Raw genomic sequence first — 18,454 nt, forward strand, 5'->3', positions numbered from 1 at the left:
CGGAGTCTTTGCACCCCGCACAACACCTACAGATGATCCCAAGGGTTCCCACGGAAAGCCGGAGAGGTTGGCACCGGGGTCAGTTAAAGAGTTCATGTCAGTAAGAACATTTAAAATATCTTAAACAATTACTCCCCTGATAACACATAAAGTGAACCCTTTGGATTCTCCACACATAGCGTTGTGTGTTCCTTCCAAACAACTCAGCGTTGGTTTCTTCTGTCCACAGAATATTTTGCCAGTAGTGCTGTGGAACATCCAGGTGCTCTTTTGCAAACTTCAAACGTGCAGCAATGTTTTTTCTGGACAGCAGTGGCTTCCTCCCTAGTGTCCTCCCATGAACTCCATTCTTGTTCAGTGTTTTACGTATCGTAGATTCGTCAACAGAGATGTTAGCATGTGCCAGAGATTTCTTTAAGTCTCTAGCTGACACTCTAGGATTCTTCTTCACCTCATTGAGCATTCTGCACTGTGCTCTTGCAGTCATCTTTACAGGACGGCCACTCCTAGGGAGAGTAGCAACAGTGCTGAACTTTCTCCAATTATAGATAACTTGTCTCACCGTGGACTGATGAACATCAAGGCTTTCAGAGATACTTGTGTAACCCTTTCCAACTTTATGCAAGTCAGCAATTCTTAATGGTAGGTCTTCTGAGAGCTCTTCTGTGAGAGGCATGGCTCACATCTGGCAATGCTTCAATTCAAAACTGGTGTGTATTTTTATAGGGCAGGGCAGCTTTAACCAACACCTCCAATCTCGTCTCATTGATTGGACGCCAGGTTGGCTGACTCCTGACTCCAAGTAGCTCTTGAAGAAGTCTTTAGCCTACTTTTCCCACCCTACACTGTGAATGTTCACATGGTGTGTTCAATAAAAACATGAAAACATATTGTTTGTGTGGTATTAGTTTAAGCAGACTGTGTTTGTCTATTGTTGTGACTTAGATGAAGATCAGAACACATTTTATGACCAACTTATGCAGAAATCCAGGTAATTCCAAAGGGTTCACATATTTGTACTTGCAACTGTATTTCACTGAGCACATACAACATATACAAGGAAAAGTCTTGTAATTGTATGGATGCAAGCAATAGTTTTACGATCCTCAAAACTGTGCATTTATAACTACATCATGTTTGAACAATATTTCATATGCAAAAACTAGAATTTGTATATGAGGTCCTCATGATCACATTCAATATTCAATGTGTTAAAAGTACCCCTTTTATAACAGGTGATGACACACATTATTTTTGTAATTTTAGATCCAACTGTTCAACAGAATGTATCCACCAGCAGACATCACTGTTAAGCTGCAGCCGCTGTAACTCGGACACATAAAATAAGTTTAAAGCTGCATTCATATTTCAGCATGGCATTCAAATATTGTTATGGTTGATTTACTAACCTGGCCCCGCATTCGTCATTTGGTTTGTTGTCATGTAACTGAATGCAAAAGTGTTCTCCCTTTTTCTTCTGTTTTTGTTATCTCATAAAACTACAGGACAGTAACTGGAATGCTTGAAGAAGTCTTGGGCTTCCACATTCGTTTTAATAACATTTGTGCTCTTTACCTAAATAGTCAAAAAAACTATTATAGACACAGACGTAACTTGTGCTTGGCTGAATTTCCAGATAATATAAAAATGTGTTTATATGCATCTAATGATGATTTGGAGGGGGTGGTGTAGCCTACACAATGCACAGAGCCAGTGGCGATCCTAGAGTCGGTGGGGGCCCTATATGCCAACATTCACTGGGTGCCCCTCGAACCAGCATTTCATCACCACGTACAGCCTGTTCGCAAGGGGCGCCCCTGCACAGAGCAGGAGGAACAAGAGCTCAGTAAAAAACCTACACTTTTTCCCCCCAAATCAAATCAAGTTTTATTTATATAGCACATTTATAAACGATTTTTGGTCGAGCCAAAGTGCTGTACCCCAGGTAACCATAATGTGCTAATCCAGCCTGGTTTTGTTTTGACCACATTTTAGTTGAGACATCGACCTCCTGCACATCAACAACACACCCATCCGCACACTCAGATCTTCTGCTTCCCTCAGCCTCACTGCACCCCCCTTCCGTTTAACCACCATGGGGTCTCGAGCCTTCAGCCGCTCTGCACCTCCCTCCCACCTGACATCCGCAACACTGACTCTCTCCCCATTTTCAAATCACGCCTCAAAACATATCTCGAATTCACACTCGCATATCCACCCTGATCATTATCCATCACACATCCTCTGTTTTTATTGATTTGGTTATTTGATTGTTTTATAAACTGCATTGTCTTGTTTATGTCTCTTATGCTGGTGGTATTGTGTATCTTGTTTTGTATGTGTTTGTACGGCGACCTTGAGAGCCTTGAAAGGCGCCTATATAAAATAAATGAATTATTATATTCAGTCAGTGTATTGTTGAACAATTCATAAATTGAAGTTAATTTATTTTCCTTAATTTCTATTGCAAGTGGAGGAAAACTGTCATAAAACGTTTGCTGGCAAACCCAACCCATGTAGTCTGTCCCAATGTATAGATAATATTGATATGTGTTCTGTCTCTGCCAGTGATCATTGTCTAAGTTTGTGGTTTCATTGGGGTCAACCGTTTCCATTTGACTATCTCACCGGCGTCACCGCAGATCGTTATGCTCCCCTGACCCGGGTGACACCTTCCACATGTCACGCAGTTTCCGCACTTCAGGCGACATTGCGCAGGAAATGGCACCTTACACTTATCCATGGGAAAAGAGCTTTTCAGCCACCGATGTTTCACGTAAACGGAATAGAAAAACTTTACTCTGCTTCAACTTTTATTAAAAGAGGTAACTTAGCCCATACGTGTCTGTAAGCTCCAATACATAATTAATTAATTTTGTGAGATGCTTCGAGTATAAAGCAGAAAAGTCCCTGATAGACTTCACGTTATGCAGAGACAAAGTAATCCTGAAGCCTGTTGACTATACTTAAAAATGGTATTTAATTATTTTATAAATAGTATATTAATTTGCTTAAACACTTAATTTACTATTTATTTCTGTAATAACTGATTTGATTTCGAGTGTGTCACTGGCAGACAAAAACCCTGTTTCATATTAATAATAGAGCCTGAGACGACGACATTCGGTTTGCATTTTATTGCAAATCTCAGCAAAGTACAAAAGAGGTAGACATGTCAAAAGAATAACTTAACGATTCACATTCTTGTTTGGTGAAGAAGTAAAAAAGGCATATTTACATATATTTACAGCAATAAGTTATTATTAAATATATTATCACATTATGCAGCAATTTGCGGTTGAAGGCTTGAGAGAGCCATATTTAGTTGAGCTCCTTCTCCATCTCCTCCTCTTCATCATCATCATCATCGCTGTCTTCATCGCTGCTGGAGTCTGCGTAAAGGCAGATGGTCGCTTGGACAGGATAGTTGCGCAGGAGCATTTCTGCATCCTGGTACAGATAATCGAAACATCTTGATTTTGGCCAGTACAACCTTTAAAAAGAGAAAATACTATAAGACAAATGTACAAAAAAACCTGCATAAGAAAAAGATCATTGAATGAACCAAACTGTACTTACTTCACTGGGTGAACGACCTGAGAAGCTTTGGGGTCTTGTGTAGCAGACATTTCTCCTTGAATAGAGTGAGCCTGGAAGTTAAAACAAAAATATCCTTGTTAAGTTATTTATCCATCGAACAGCACATGTTTAAATACATTTACAAATAACTTAAAAAGTCAGATCATGTCGTCTACACTCACCATGTGTGCGGTAGTGTTGTTCTCTGCAGTCCATGGTCTCCACATATGACCGGACTGCTGAGTCCCATTGTTTCCAGGAGAAAAAACTGAAGGTAATCCAACGTTGTTATTGATAGCCTCCATGGTTTCTTGTGGTGGTTAGTCCTGCTTGGAGTCTTGAGAGGAAGTGTGGCTGACGGCAGGAACCTCCTATTTATCAGGGCCCGGCAGCCAGGGCCAAATTGCGCTTTGACGCGTCCCCAAGTGTCTCCATGCGCCATGGTGTTCAGGTGCGAAGTCACACTCAGGCAAACTCCAGCCATATGGCCACTTTGTTTCTTAAGAATGACCTTATAATCAAGATAAGGTAATCTATCCAGCAAAATGTGTTTTTGAAAATAAACAATATAACAAAAATATATCAGCAGTAACAGACGTGCACAACACAGACACGTCAGCATAAAGTGCATGTACATTATGTGCAACACAGCCCCTCATTTTACACCCTCCTTAGTTTTCTTGAGTTAAACAAAAAAGATTGTTTAGGAGATCTATACTATAGAGAGGGGTGAAACAGGTATTTTACGTATTAAGGCATCTTCTCCTGTGTTGAAACCCCAGAGAGTATTTCTAATGGGATCAGTTCGTTTTCTGATACATGATCTGGAAGGGGTTTGCCATACATTTCCATTTTTATGTAAAATAAAAGGCATCTCTCGCAAGAAATTGGCCTATTGTAAACCCTTTTCCAAGATTAACTGTATTTTATTAGGTATTAGGCCAGTATTTACTCAACCTGCTGAGCGTGAGGACAATGGCTATAGTATGTAAATGCTGTTTGTGTTTCAATTAAAAATCCAATTATACTTCAGTTTGGTTAGGGAGATTGCTGTTGATAAAAAAACTTTCCTCAAACTCTTCACCCCTTCGTATCTCCGTATGTGTAGCCATTTGTGTGTGAGGTGTGAATAAACACGTGCCCATACTGTCATGGCGTGCTGAGTTAGATGATGGAAGAAGGCTCGTGCGCAGTTTGAGGGGGTTGACACGCGTCAACCTTTTGTATTTACAACAGCAGGGCGCGAGCTAATAGCCTACTTAAGCCGATGCATGCCTTGAATGAATCACACACTCCCATATGGAAAACCTCTTAATCCTCTGCCATGTCTATAGGAACTCCGCTTTATTCTGTAATGTATGAAGAAGACCTTCTTAAGTCGATTAAATAATGATATCCCTTAATAAAAACTGACGTGTTTTCCTGCCAGTTCACCAGTGGGGGGCAGTGTTGGTCTGCATGCTGGAATTAAATGATACAGAAAACTGTAATAGTTTTCAGATTTTTTGTTTGATGACTAACCAGTGGGAATGGTATTCAGATCAGATTACATATCAAGATTTACTTAAGACCTTCAAAACATACACAATTAAAATACCCTGTAACAGAAAAAAAACCATTCATAATTCCACTTAAACAAGAAAAAAAAAAAACAACATGTCATTATATTTGAAGTACCAAAAGTGGAATTAATCATATTCATTGATCTACTATGTAGTAATAATCAGAATCAGTGAATTAAATAAAGCTATTAAATACAATAAACACAATAAAACTGAAAAAGTGAAAAAATAGTGCAAGTAAAAATAGTAAATAAGTGAAATAATGAAATAGTGCAATAAGAGTCTATATACATGTTACATCTGGTTTCATTCAATCCGTGCCACATTTGCAAGTACCAAACTTAGTATATCAGGTCTGATGAGAGTGTCTGTTAGATATGAACTGTGCGTGACCAGCACTGAGTTAATTTGCCCACTGGCTCCACACTGGACAACTCTTTCCAGGGATCAGGCAGTCAGAGCTGCTCTCCCTCTCTCTTCTCCCTCTCTCCGCTAATTGGACACGCCATGTTTTCTGCTGCTGGCCTCTTTTGTGTTTTCCTGTTATTCACTATTGTGCTACCATAATGGCAAACATATATAGAGAAGCATTAAGTGCTTTACTGTAGCTTTTCAAATGGGCAAACCTTCCCTTTACATTCCAAATGGATTGAGTAAATACAATACTTAACTAGGTCAGCTTATTGAGAGTGTCCTCTTTTCAGCACTGACTGTACCATAAAGAGATCATGAAAACTATCCCTGCAAAGAGCATGGAAAGCACAGCACACTACCTCACAGGCACATTCAAAAATGAAAAAAATATTCAGGAAACTTATCATGGAGTGCGCTACAGGAAACCTTCGTTGTCTCCATTAAAATAAATCAATAACAAAGGATGTAATGGAGATAAAGAGACTCTGGTAGTAGTAGTAGTAGTAGTAGTAGTAGTAGTAGTAGTAGTAGTAGTAGTAGTAGTAGAACCTTTATTTATCCAGGAAAATCAATTAAGAACAAATTCTTATTTACAATGATGACCTGACAGGAGGCAAAAGGCTTCCTGAGGGGATGGGGGTTGGGAGGAAATAAAAAGACACACTCCGGGCACTACAGAACCCAGGAGACAACACAAACACATAGAGCAAAGATGACAGGCATAGCAGTTGAACATATAAAAACTCTAAAACAATATTGCTGTGGTTCAATCAGTCATTAAAATCAGCATCAGACAAAGCAGCTACATGTGTGCACCAGGGTGTCTATAATAGTGACATTGAAGGTGCGGGGGGAGACAAAGGTTTTAATTTTTAATGTTTTTTGAACGGTATTCCAGCTATCTGCCGCTGCAAACTGAAAGGCGGAGCGGCCAAAGGATGTATGGGCTTTAGGGATCTTTAGCAGGATGCTTGTAGCTGACCGGGTGTTGTGCGTTGGGGGTGTGCGGAGTTGCAGTAATTGTGTGAGGTAGAAGGGAGTGAGGCCTAGGAGTGTTTTGTAAACAAACATCAGCCAGTGGATGTTGCGCCTGGTCTCAAGAGAGGGCCAGTTAGCCAGAGAGTACAGGTCACAGTGGTGTGTCCTGTAGGGGGCATTGGTGGCGAAGCAGATGGCGGAGTGATACAGAACGTCTAAATGATCGAGAGCTCCTTTACACGCCGAGCGGTAGATGGTATCACCGTAGTCGAACAGAGGAAGGACAGTCATCTGGACCAGAGAGAGTTTAGCAGATGAAGTGAATGAGGAGCGATTCCTGTATAGAAAGCTGAGTCTAGCTTTGACCTTGGTCTGAATTTTGGAGAGATGTTCTGAGAATGACAGATTACTGTCAATCCAAAATCCAAGGTATTTATAAGATTTAACTATTTCGAGGTCCCGGCCATCGGCAGTCACAATAGTGCCAGTTTGGGAGGCACCACTGCGGCCAAACCACATGATCTTGGTTTTAGTGGTGTTCAGGACCAGGCCAAGGGCAGAGAGATGTGACTGGATTCTCTGAAAACTATCCTGAAGAGTTGTCAGGACAGTATCCGAGGAAGGGCCAGCAGTGTACAGAATCGTGTCATCTATAGGTGGATAGAGGAGTTGCCCACTGATTTCTCCATGTCATTTATATATATTGAGAATAGGATGGGTGCTAGAATAGAGCCTTGTGGTACTCCCTTAGAGATGGTACGTTGCTAGCAGGGTTTTGAGATTGTTATAAAAATGTCATTTTTTAACCCTTAGCTAAAGAAGAAATGAACAGTACAGCTTAGAGATAAAACATTAAATAACAACATATGTCTGGTTCCCATAGCCCTCTCACCCGATATCTTTGTTTTAGTGTTTTAGGGTGAGAGGCTCATTTAAAGCACTCAAATCAGCATAGTTCTCTGTGACACTGTGAATTAAATAACATGTTTCTTTTTCATGTATACCAGCTGTACTTTTAAGGGAATCGTATCTTGATTACAGTGTATGTCCTGGACTCCAGTGAGTGGGTGATTGATTCACTCTGGAATTCTGATAAAAAAATACAAATTATTCAGGAACATTCCCGCTGTTTTCCTGGAAATGAGAACCGTGTCTCAGAGAAAACCTTCCTCTAATCCAGTCATTGATGAGAGGAGAATCTCCTTCTAACACACTAGAGTAAGGATTCCTATTTTGTGGATATATAACAAAGCTTATATTATTTACTGAATTAATAAATAGAACTCTGGAGAAAACAAAATGTAAACAACAGCTTCAGACTTGAAAGAGCTATGAAGTGTTTAAAAAAAAAAGAGGGTGAGATAGAAAATAGTACAAATAGTCACACGGGACTATTTGTACTTTTTCATAAACATTTTTCAATGTGACATCAGGAAGGAGGCGGACACATCTTTATAAAGAGGAGACGATTCAGCTCCAGCACACTGTAGCATCTTCTAATTTTAGATCTTATTTTGTTTGGGAAGCTTTGTTGGTTCACATAGTGATTTTTTGAAAAAGGTACATCGACATCTATCAGCAAAAAGCTATCTGTGTTAAAAAATAAAGAGAACCTGCCTCTCATCTCTAAAACCACTGTATTTGATCGATACTGTGAGTAAACATCCTGGCTCATTTCATTCACTGCACCTCAGCTTCTATTGAGATGTAAATAGCTAACATATACATTCTGGAAAGGACATTTTGTGTATGAATTATCTCTGCAGAATACAAATTACCACCCAGGCACAGGGCTTGGAGCTAGTCAATAACAACTGAGCTGCAAAGAAAATAATGCATCATCCAGCCTTCAGGAGTCCAGTGACAGTTTACTCAAACCTAGTTGGTATTCAAACCCCCATCTCAAGGGGCAGCAACTAAATAATCTTAAACTCTATATAATTTAAAGATTTACCTTAGATATAACAGTACACTTTATATTTACATGGTTTCTTTGAGCTTCGAGGTGTTGTTAAGAGCATAGGCCTCTGCAGAAGGTCAGTGTGACCCAGATACGGGGTTTAATTGAAGTCCCACGTGTTCCCTTGGAAACCATCGGATCCGAGTAAGTAAAAGCTGAACAAATACAAGAAAAACTGAATAAAATACTGATTTAGAAGGCTCATCCATAAGACCTGATGCACTGGGAAATGCAACTTGTGGGAGTCAATAAAGAGGACAAATAAGAACGAGGCAGTCCAGGATTGATATGCAATTCGTCCAGAAGTTTATTTCATCTTTGAGGAAAAATACTGGAACAATTTGAAAGGCCAGAAGGGACAAGAAACAATTACAGAGGGAGTTATGGGATATTGAGCAGTCTAACGTTTCCCTCGGTGTAGAAATGATGATCATCTCGGCAACATCAGAAGTATGCATTGCACTCAAAAAGCACTCTGATAGAGAGCCTGAATAATTATTTGTATTTATTTTCTTCTTATCTTGAATGACTTTATCTTCAATTCACAAATGCAGACTGTTATGACCCCCTCCACTCCACTAGGGGTCTTTGCCTTTGTGTTCTGCTGGCTGGCTGTTGTTTGTGTTTCAGGTGATCAACCTGATGAGCCACACCTGGGCCGTCGACATAAAAGGCCGACACCAACCCATACTGCGCTCTCACTCTTCTGTTGGACACGGCCGCGTCTTTGTTTCTGCACATTTTCACACACCCATACAAGCAATCATTACTGATAACTGACTTCCACGTTTATTAGGTTTCTTTGAAGATCTTTGGTTTTGGTTATAGTAAATAAATACAGTTTTTTTACACTTAAAGGAGACCTATCATGCAAAATGCACTTCTGTAGGTCTTTTATACATGAATATGTGTCCTGGTGTGTCAGGGAACTCACCAAGTGTCAGAAAACACAACCCTCTCTCTTTTCCTCCATACCCAAATCTCTAAAAACGGGGCTGCAACGGACACTTTTTTCTGACGTCAGAAAAGGGGTGCTCCGCCTATATGGGCAACTCACCACCTATCGGGGGAATGAGAGACCGCTCGAAAGCGTTGGAGACGTTGTAGTACATATGCCAGGCCTGTAAGTGGCGCTGTAGTCTGCCACAAAAGCATAATCAGCCCTTGCAAAAACAGGGCTGGAAAAGAGCAAATGGAGCGAAATGAGGCATGGCTAAAATGCATGATCTGTTGGGTATTTTGAAAAAAAAACTTCACAGACATGTTTTATATAGGTATGGCCCTACAATATATGTTTCAAATATAGCATGATAGGTCCACTTTAAATTGTCTGGTCTCCCTTCTTTGTTGCAGCCTATGAGCCAGGCCGTAACACAGACATTCAGCACAGTCTCTGACTTGGTGGCCGGCAGTAGCTTAAAAGAAGAAAGAATTGTATTACACAAATGAAGAATATAGTAAAGAAGAGATATTAAATATAGTGGCCCAAAGCACATACACACACTATGTTTGATGAATGAGAGTGCAGAAACTATACAACCCAAAGAAACGCGACCTTCATGTTGTGTCTTTATGTGAGTAACCCAGTAACCCATCCTATACAATTAACCATTGTTGTTCTCTACCGTCCACCAGGCGCCTTGGGGGACTTCTTGGAGGAATTAGATAATCTCCTCTCACACATCCCTGAAACTGGCCCTCCCGCTGTACTTCTCGGAGACTTCAACCTCCAGACAGGGAAGATAGACAAACTAACATCTCTGTTAACCGCCTTTGCTTTCTCACTGTCTCCATCCCCACCAACTCATAAAGCTGGCAATGTCCTTGATCTCATATTCTCAAGGAACTGCACTACTTCTAACCTCTCTGTAAACCCGCTCCACACATCTGATCACTTCTTCATTTCATTCTCTCTACCCCTTTCCAAACATAACGAACTAATCTCTTCTCATCCTGCACCTGTCCGCCGTAACCTTCGTTCCCTCTCCCCCTCTACCTTTGCCTCATCTGTGCTCTCAGCCCTCCCTTCGTCTGACTCGTTCCAACTCCTGCCTCCAAACTCTGCTGCAGAAACTCTCCTCTCTACTCTCTCATCCTCTCTGGACTCTCTCTGTCCTCTCACATCTCGGCAGGCTCGTCAGTCCCCTCCTGCTCCCTGGCTAAATGACGCACTGCGTGCTAATAGAACCGTCCTTCGGGCAGCAGAGCGGAAACTGTGGAAATCCAAACACCATGATGACCTCCTAACCTATCAGGCTCTCCTCTCCTCTTTCTCTGCTTCGATCTCTCAGGCAAAAAGCACTTTCTTTCAAGATAAGATCCAATCTTCCTATTCCAATCCCAAAAAACTATTTTACATCTTCTCCACCCTCTTGGACCCCCCCAAAGCCCCTTCCCCACCCTCTTGGACCCCCCCAAAGCCCCTTCCCCCTCCTCCCTTCTGTCAAGCGACTTTGTTAACCACTTTGAAAAAAAGGTTGATGATATTCGCTCTTCTTTTTCGGACTCACCTTTACTCACCGCTGGGTCACCAGACCCTCCTTCCACCGGCACACTGACCTCCTTTTCCCCTCTCTCTCCAAGTGAGGTTCTTACCCTCATTACCTCTGCCCGCCCTACCACCTGTCCTCTGGACCCTATCCCTTCAAACCTCCTTCAGACTATCGCTCCTGATATTCTACCATTTCTCACCCATTTCATCAACACCTCTCTAACTTCTGGTCACTTTCCAAATAGTCTTAAGGAGGCAAGAGTAAACCCACTCCTAAAGAAACCCACTCTCAACCCGTCTGATGTTATAAACTACAGGCCTGTCTCTCTCCTCCCGTTCCTCTCTAAAACACTTGAACGCGCTGTCTTTAAACAACTCTCCTGTTATCTCCATCAGAACAACCGTCTGGTTTCAAGGCAGGTCACTCCACAGACACTGCCCTCCTTACTGTCACTGAGGAACTGCACACGGCTAAAGCATCATCCCTCTCCTCTGTCATCATCCTGTTGGACCTGTCTGCTGCATTCGACACGGTGAACCATCAGATCCTCCTTCACACTCTCCAAGAACTTGGAGTTTCAAGCTCTGCACTTTCCCTCCTCACCTCATACCTCAAAGACCGTACCTACAGGGTAACTTGGAGAGGGTCCGAGTCCGACCCTTGTCAATTAACTACAGGGGTCCCTCAGGGCTCTGTTCTTGGTCCCCTCCGCTTCTCCCTGTACACAAACTCGCTCGGATCTGTCATTAGCCCGCATGGTTTTTCATACCACTGCTACGCTGACGACACCCAATGAATACTGTCCTTTCCCCGCTCAGAGACCCAGGTCGTCGCACGCATCTCTGCTTGTCTAGCTGACATCTCTCAGTGGATGTCCGCTCATCACCTCAAGCTCAACCTTGACAAGACTGAACTGCTTTTCCTTCCGGGAAAAGATTGTCCCACTCTTGACCTAACAATCAACATCGGCACATCTGTTGTTTCCCCGACTCAGACTGCAAGGAATCTGGGTGTGATCCTAGATAACAACCTGTCCTTCACTGCAAACATCGCTGCTACAACCCGTTGCTGCAGATACACGCTTTACAACATCAGGAAGATACGTCCCCAGCTGACCCAGAAAGTGACGCAGCTTCTGGTCCAGGCTCTCGTCATCTCACGCCTAGACTACTGCAACTCCCTCCTGGCTGGTCTACCTGCATGTGCCATCAGACCTCTGCAGCTCATCCAGAATGCAGCGGCTCGTCTGGTCTTCAACCTTCCTAAATGTTCCCACACCACTCCGCTCCTCCGCTCCCTTCACTGGCTTCCGGTAACTGCTAGAATTCACTTCAAGACACTGGTACTTGCGTACCATGCTCTGAATGGATCTGGCCCTTCCTACATCCAGGACATGGTTAAACTGTACACCCCAGCGCGTGCACTACGCTCTGCATCAGCCAAACGACTTGCTGCACCCTCGCTGCGAGGGGGACCGAAGTTCCCATCAGCAAAAACACGTGGGTTTGCTATCCTGGCTCCAAAATGGTGGAATGAGCTCCCCATTGACATCAGGACAGCAGAAAGCCTGCACATCTTCCGGCGCAGACTGAAAACTCATCTCTTTCGACTCCACCTCGAGCGATAGAATTACTAACAAAGAACTGCTAACTGAGCACTTATATACTAATAAAGGACTGGCTTATCTATAGCCAGTTGAGTAGCACTTGAAATGCTTGGCTCTATGAAACCTGATGTACTTATATGATTCTGTTTTCTTCAAGGTTGTGTCTTCCTGGTCGAATGTACTTATTGTAAGTCGCTTTGGATAAAAGCGTCAGCTAAATGCAATGTAATATAATGTAATGTGTGGTGAAGAATGGTCTGGCTTCAACATGTAGATGGTACAGTAGATATGGAGCCAAATTGAAACAAACATCCTAAATGCAGCATCTGCAGTGGTGAGTCAGAGGGCAGACCAAGGTGATCTGCATTCATCCGAGGTCTGCACGCTTTTGCAGGTATGCAGGTTTGAGGCTTTTATTTGATTGGGTCGGTGATGCTGAAGCTCCAAATACTAGGTATTCGATCATACGGGATGAAAAATACAATGTGATCCAAATCATCAATGTACAGTTTATTATTGTGTCCAGAGAAACCTATTTAGAAAGAATTTCAAATGATTTTCTCAAGTGCAGCAGCCTATTTTGAAGTAAAAAAAAAAAGAACAGTGCATGCAGAATTGTAATAACATAACCAAGCTCTATCAAACTTAGATGGAGCATAATATTGGGGAATAATACACTCGGCAATTATAGATTACATTTTGCAGTTGACATTTTTAAATTATACTAAACTGGTTAATGGCTCATTAGCATGTTATTATCCAAAGTCTGAAAAAAATCCAATTTCAGCTTCACCACACAACACAAATTAAAAACAGAACTCCTAAGGTAATATAACAAAAGAGAACCATTTGAGACAAACACTACTTAACATACAGTCATCTAAAGGCTTGATCTAAATATTTCAATCAAAACAATGTATTATGGAAATGTGACAGGGCCTGTGAACTAGCAGAGGATTTGCTCCTGAAAATGCAGCTTTTCTCAGCTTCTCATAGCTTTTAAGGGAAGTTCAGCACATTGTTGAGCTTTGTTGCAGCTGGACCTAAGACTTTGCTAAATAAATGATACGGTTTTCTCCGTAGTTGTTTCCTAGCAAGTTTGCCATACAACCAAAAAAGGTTAAAATATTTCAATGTAGTGTTCACAAAGTATATTGTACAGAAACTCAGTTATTGCATTATGACTATAAACTGCTGTTTTCAAGCACTATAAGGTGTGAGTCGTGAGCACGGCTGTCTTTCATGCGACATCTTAAGTCTAACTTAGTTAATAAATATAAATGCAGAAAGCAAGTGCTGAAAAATGATAGACCCTCTCACGCATAATGTAGTCAGCTTGGAGTATTGTGCCAACGGTAACCAACCAATGAGGCATTTTAACGCAACTCTCAGCCAGTATGGTGGCTTATAAAGGTATTGGACTGACATGAACATTTTACTGTAACTGGTCACTAGAATTTGTGTTGAGATCAAGTCTCCTTGCTCCCAGATTTAACTTATAAGTCGCTTTAGATAAAAGCATCAGCTGAATCCAATCCAATCCATTTTATTTATATAGCACATTTAAAAACAACAGAGTTGAACAAAGTGCTGTACATCAACAACTGTATAAAAACATAGCATAAATACATAAAAACAGACAGGACATGAAACAAATGTAATACACGAGACAATGAAACCAGATCAGAAGCCACCGACTGAAAAATTCTCCTATATGACGTAAAAACAATACAAAACACTAGTAAGGTAAAAACAAACAACAAAAAAAACACATTTAACAGCACAAGTGTCACCTGGTCTGTACAGTAAAAGCCAGGGAAAATAAGTGGGTTTTTAAACGAGATTTAAAGACAGGCAGAGTTGGAGCAAGTCTAACCTGGAAGGGTAATTTGTTCCATAACTTTGGAGCTGCAACAGCAAAGGCTCTATCTCCCCGCGGCTTTAGCCTCGATTTTGGGAATACCAGAAAGAATCTGTCAGCCGACCTCAGTGACCGTGTGGGTGTGTATGGTTTTAAAAGATCTGCCAGGTACGGTGGGGCTAAAGCGTTCAGGGCCTTGTATGCGAACAGCCACATTTTAAACTGTATTCTAAAATGGACTGGTAGCCAGTGTAAAGAGGCAAGTACAGGCGTAATATGTTCACGCCTGCCTGTCCTTGTAAGGAGGCGTGTAGCAGCATTCTGGACCAGCTGTAGGCGTGACAGGGAAGCCTTGGTCACTCCAATATAAAGAGCATTGCAGTAATCCAGTTTAGTGGATATAAAACAATGTATTACTTTCTCAAAGTCATTAAAAGAAAGGAAAGGCTTGACCTTTGCTAAAAGTCTTAGCTGAAAGAAGCTGGATTTTACCACAGAGTTAATCTGTTTTTCTAGTTTAAAATCACGATCAATCCGTACACCCAGGTTTGTGACAATGGGTTTCACATATGGGACAAGAGAATCCAGCACAGGTGGGGCATTGGGGCCACCACTGGGTCCAAATATTATGACCTCTGTCTTTTTTTCATTGAATTTTAAAAAGTTCAAGGCCATCCAGGCTCTGATGTCCCGCAGACAGTCAGACAGACGTTGCTGAGGGTTTGGGTCATTTATTTTCAGGGGCATGTAGATTTGCGAGTCATCTGCATAAAAATGAAATGAGACACCATATTTCTTAATGATAGCGCCCAGGGGGAGCAGGTAAAGGGAAAATAAAATCGGCCCAAGAATGGAGCCTTGGGGTACCCCATATGGGAGAGGAGCAGAGGAGGAAGTAAATTCATTAAGATTTACATTAAAACTTCTTTCAGACATATACGACTTAAACCAGTCTAGAGCAGTACCACTGATTCCCACAAAATGTTGCAGGCGAGAAATGAGAATACTGTGATCTACAGTGTCAAAGGCAGCTGTCAGGTCTAAAAGTATAAGAACAGCACTGTTCCCAGAGTCAGTAGCTAAAAACAGGTCATTAAAAACTTTTAAAAGAGCAGATTCAGTGCTGTGGAGGGGTTTATACCCAGACTGGAATACCTCAAGAATGCCATGCACATTTAAGAAGGACTGCAACTGCTTCAGTACCACTTTTTCTAAAATTTTGGACATAAAAGGAAGTTTAGAGATAGGTCGAAAATTGTCAAAAACAGAGGTGTCCAGGTTTGGTTTTTTAATCAAAGGCCGGACCACAGCATGTTTTAGGCACTTTGGTACTTTTCCTGTAGTCAGGCTGCTGTTAATTATATTAAGAACGTTAAGTCCAACAATGTCCCAGATTTCTTTGAAAAATCGCGCAGGGACAACATCGCTGGGAGAACCTGAGGGTTTCAATTGAGCAACAATTTCTATTAGAGCAGGAAGTGACACAAGCTCAAACTGATCCATAGCAGCTGAGCAAGTGTCCATGACAGATGGATCATGGGAAGGAAGTGAGATGTTTGCTCTGATGACGGCGACCTTATCAATAAAGAACTGAAGAAACGCCTCACAGGTTTCAGTGGAGGTTACTAAGTTGATGGATTGTGGGACATTTAGTATACAGTTTATAGTGCTAAAAAGAACACGGGGTTTATGACAGTTATTACGTATAACATCTGAAAGATACTGCGTTTTTTCCGCTGTAACAACTTGCTGATAGCTACGCCAGGAGCCCTTTAAGATATCATAAGACACATGCAGCCTGTCTTTTTTCCATTTGCGTTCAGCCCTTCTGCACTCCTGTCTGGCAGTACGAGTGGACTCATTTAACCATGGTTCAGACTTAACTTTAGGGCGAACAGCTTTTAGTGGAGCAATAGTATCAAGGATGTCTTGACAAGAGGAGTTAAAGAAAGAAAGTAACTCCTCTGTATCACCAGTAATAGGATATGCCATGTCATCCACAACATTTTTGAAGGCAGCAGAAAACTGAACAGCGGTGGAGGGTTTAAGCATGTGACGAAAATGAGCAGACTGTGGACACTGTTTACCAACAACACAAGGAATAGTGACGTCAAATAGAACAGGCATGTGATCGGAGAAGATTGGGTCGCATATCTCAACATTACATATTGATAGACCATAAGACAGGACAAGATCAAGAGTATGCCCGTGTTCGTGCGTGGGGCCAGAAATCGATTGAACAAGATTAAAGGCATCAATAAGATTTAAAAAGTCTCGAGCAAACGGTTTGTTAGGACAGCAAACATGTATGTTTAAATCCCCCAAGATAAGAACCCGGTCATATGTATGCATAATGCCGGTCAGGAAATCGGAAAAATCGTTAATAATGTCCTTGTTGGGACTTCCGGTGACGTCATGGGAGAAGCAGCAACTTAGAAGTGGAGCTCCGCCAGACTATACACAAAAATAGAGACAACTAGTGATATAAGACGTTTTAAAAAATAAGAAAGAGCACTCCTGCATGATGAGCTCGTCAACCAGAAACAAAGCCCCCACCAAACAAGATATCTCAAAGGAAAAAAACGATAAACAACGGAGACCGGCCAGCCCAGCTAGTGCTAGCTTGACAACACATAGCAACATGTGCGAGTCGGACCATGAAGTTACGTTGATGGGTGAGCTGGGGAAACTCCGCAAGGAAAATCAAGAGGGGCATAATCAAACAAAAATGTCTCTGTATCGACTGGAACAGACGGTGGTAGATATAAAAGTTCAAATGGGCGAACATGAAGGGAGGATTGGAAAGTTGGAGGACAGAGTCGGAATGGCCGAGGACGTAGCGGTGCGGCATCAGAGGGCGCTCCGATACCTGATCCACCGTGATATTGCCCTCTCAGCCACCTGCGACGACTTGCAGAATAGACTGAGAAGAAATAATGTGAGAATCTTTCAGGTACCAGAGGGGAGTGAGGGAGGAAACATGGCAGCATTTATTAAAGAACTGTTACACAAGGTGCTTAAAATACCATCACTAACGGATATTAAGATAGAGAGAGCACACCGCTCACCCCCGTTTACGCCACATAGAGACCCGACAGCCCCTCCAAGACACATCATCGTGAGATTTTTGGACGCAGCGGTTAAAGATCTGGTGATACGACAGGCATGGAGTCAGGGACAGGTCTCCTTCCAAGATAAAAGGATATTTTTTGATCAAGATTACTCTCCCGAGTTACACAAGAAGCGGGCAAAGGTGCACGAAGTCATCAAGCAGCTAAAAAAGAAGGACATACTGGCGAGGTGTATATACCCAGCGCAGTTAAAACTCAAGCTGGGCACGGGGGAGAAGACCTACACCACACTGTCCAGCGCTGCAGAGATGCTGAAAGGCCTGGGAGTTGACGTGCGCTGCGGAGAAAGAGAACGCACGGAGGATGAGTTAAAGGACGGATGGAGGAGCAGCGGGAAGAAGAAAAGAGACACGGTACTGTCAGCATCGGATCTCAGGACATTCCTGCAAGAAGAAGCTTAAATCGTCTCCCGATGCCGTTTAAAAAACCAAAGTGACTGAAACCGGTTGGGAGTTGGCTCTGTTCTGCACACAGTAACGGTAACACATTGACAGTGGAAAAAGGTTATAAGTGGTTGTTACTTGTGCAAATACTACAAATTAGTTGTTCTCATAAGATATTCTAATATTTTATTTACCAATTCTAGGCTCTGGCGGAGCCCGTTTTCTTAGTTCGGAATGAGTGAATTACACTCAATTAGACCTTTTTTACATGTTAGTGTATTATTGGTCAGGTTAGCACTCTATGTGCTTTTTCCCACAGAGAGGGCTGGTCACACCTCTCTGTCCCAGCGCCAGTGGGGATCTGTCACAGCTATAGTTCGTTTGCTGTGGCTGATTGGACAGGTGGAAGTTCAGTTTTATGTTTTAAGTGTTTTTTGTATGTTTCTCCTGACATATGTTGCGTTCTACAGTTTGTTTTTGTTTATGCG

The 18,454-nt window shown here is 42.1% G+C and overlaps 1 protein-coding gene across 1 annotated transcript; it reads right to left on the reverse strand.

The window, feature by feature from the left end:
- Positions 1-3,321: 3,321 nt before the first annotated feature.
- On the reverse strand, positions 3,322-3,884 carry ripply2 (ripply transcriptional repressor 2). The gene is made up of 3 exons (XM_034075432.1): positions 3,762-3,884; positions 3,580-3,650; positions 3,322-3,493 (listed from the first exon to the last, which is right to left on the reverse strand). The coding sequence occupies exons 1-3, from the start codon at positions 3,882-3,884 to the stop codon at positions 3,322-3,324; spliced, it is 366 nt and encodes a 121-aa protein (XP_033931323.1).
- Positions 3,885-18,454: the final 14,570 nt, after the last annotated feature.

The sequence above is a fragment of the Pseudochaenichthys georgianus genome, chromosome 24 (genome assembly GCF_902827115.2).
Source record: "Pseudochaenichthys georgianus chromosome 24, fPseGeo1.2, whole genome shotgun sequence".
In the NCBI taxonomy this organism is placed as follows: domain Eukaryota; kingdom Metazoa; phylum Chordata; class Actinopteri; order Perciformes; family Channichthyidae; genus Pseudochaenichthys; species Pseudochaenichthys georgianus.

Excerpts from the sequence above, each read along its gene's own strand:
- ripply2 (XM_034075432.1), bottom strand. The coding sequence starts at position 3,884 with ATGGAGGCTATCAATAACAACGTTGGATTACCTTCAGTTTTTTCTCCT. Across the intron at positions 3,651-3,761 it reads ACAACACTACCGCACACATG|GCTCACTCTATTCAAGGAGA; the intron begins GTGAGTGTAGAC and ends TTTAACTTCCAG. Across the intron at positions 3,494-3,579 it reads CAGGTCGTTCACCCAGTGAA|GTTGTACTGGCCAAAATCAA; the intron begins GTAAGTACAGTT and ends CTCTTTTTAAAG.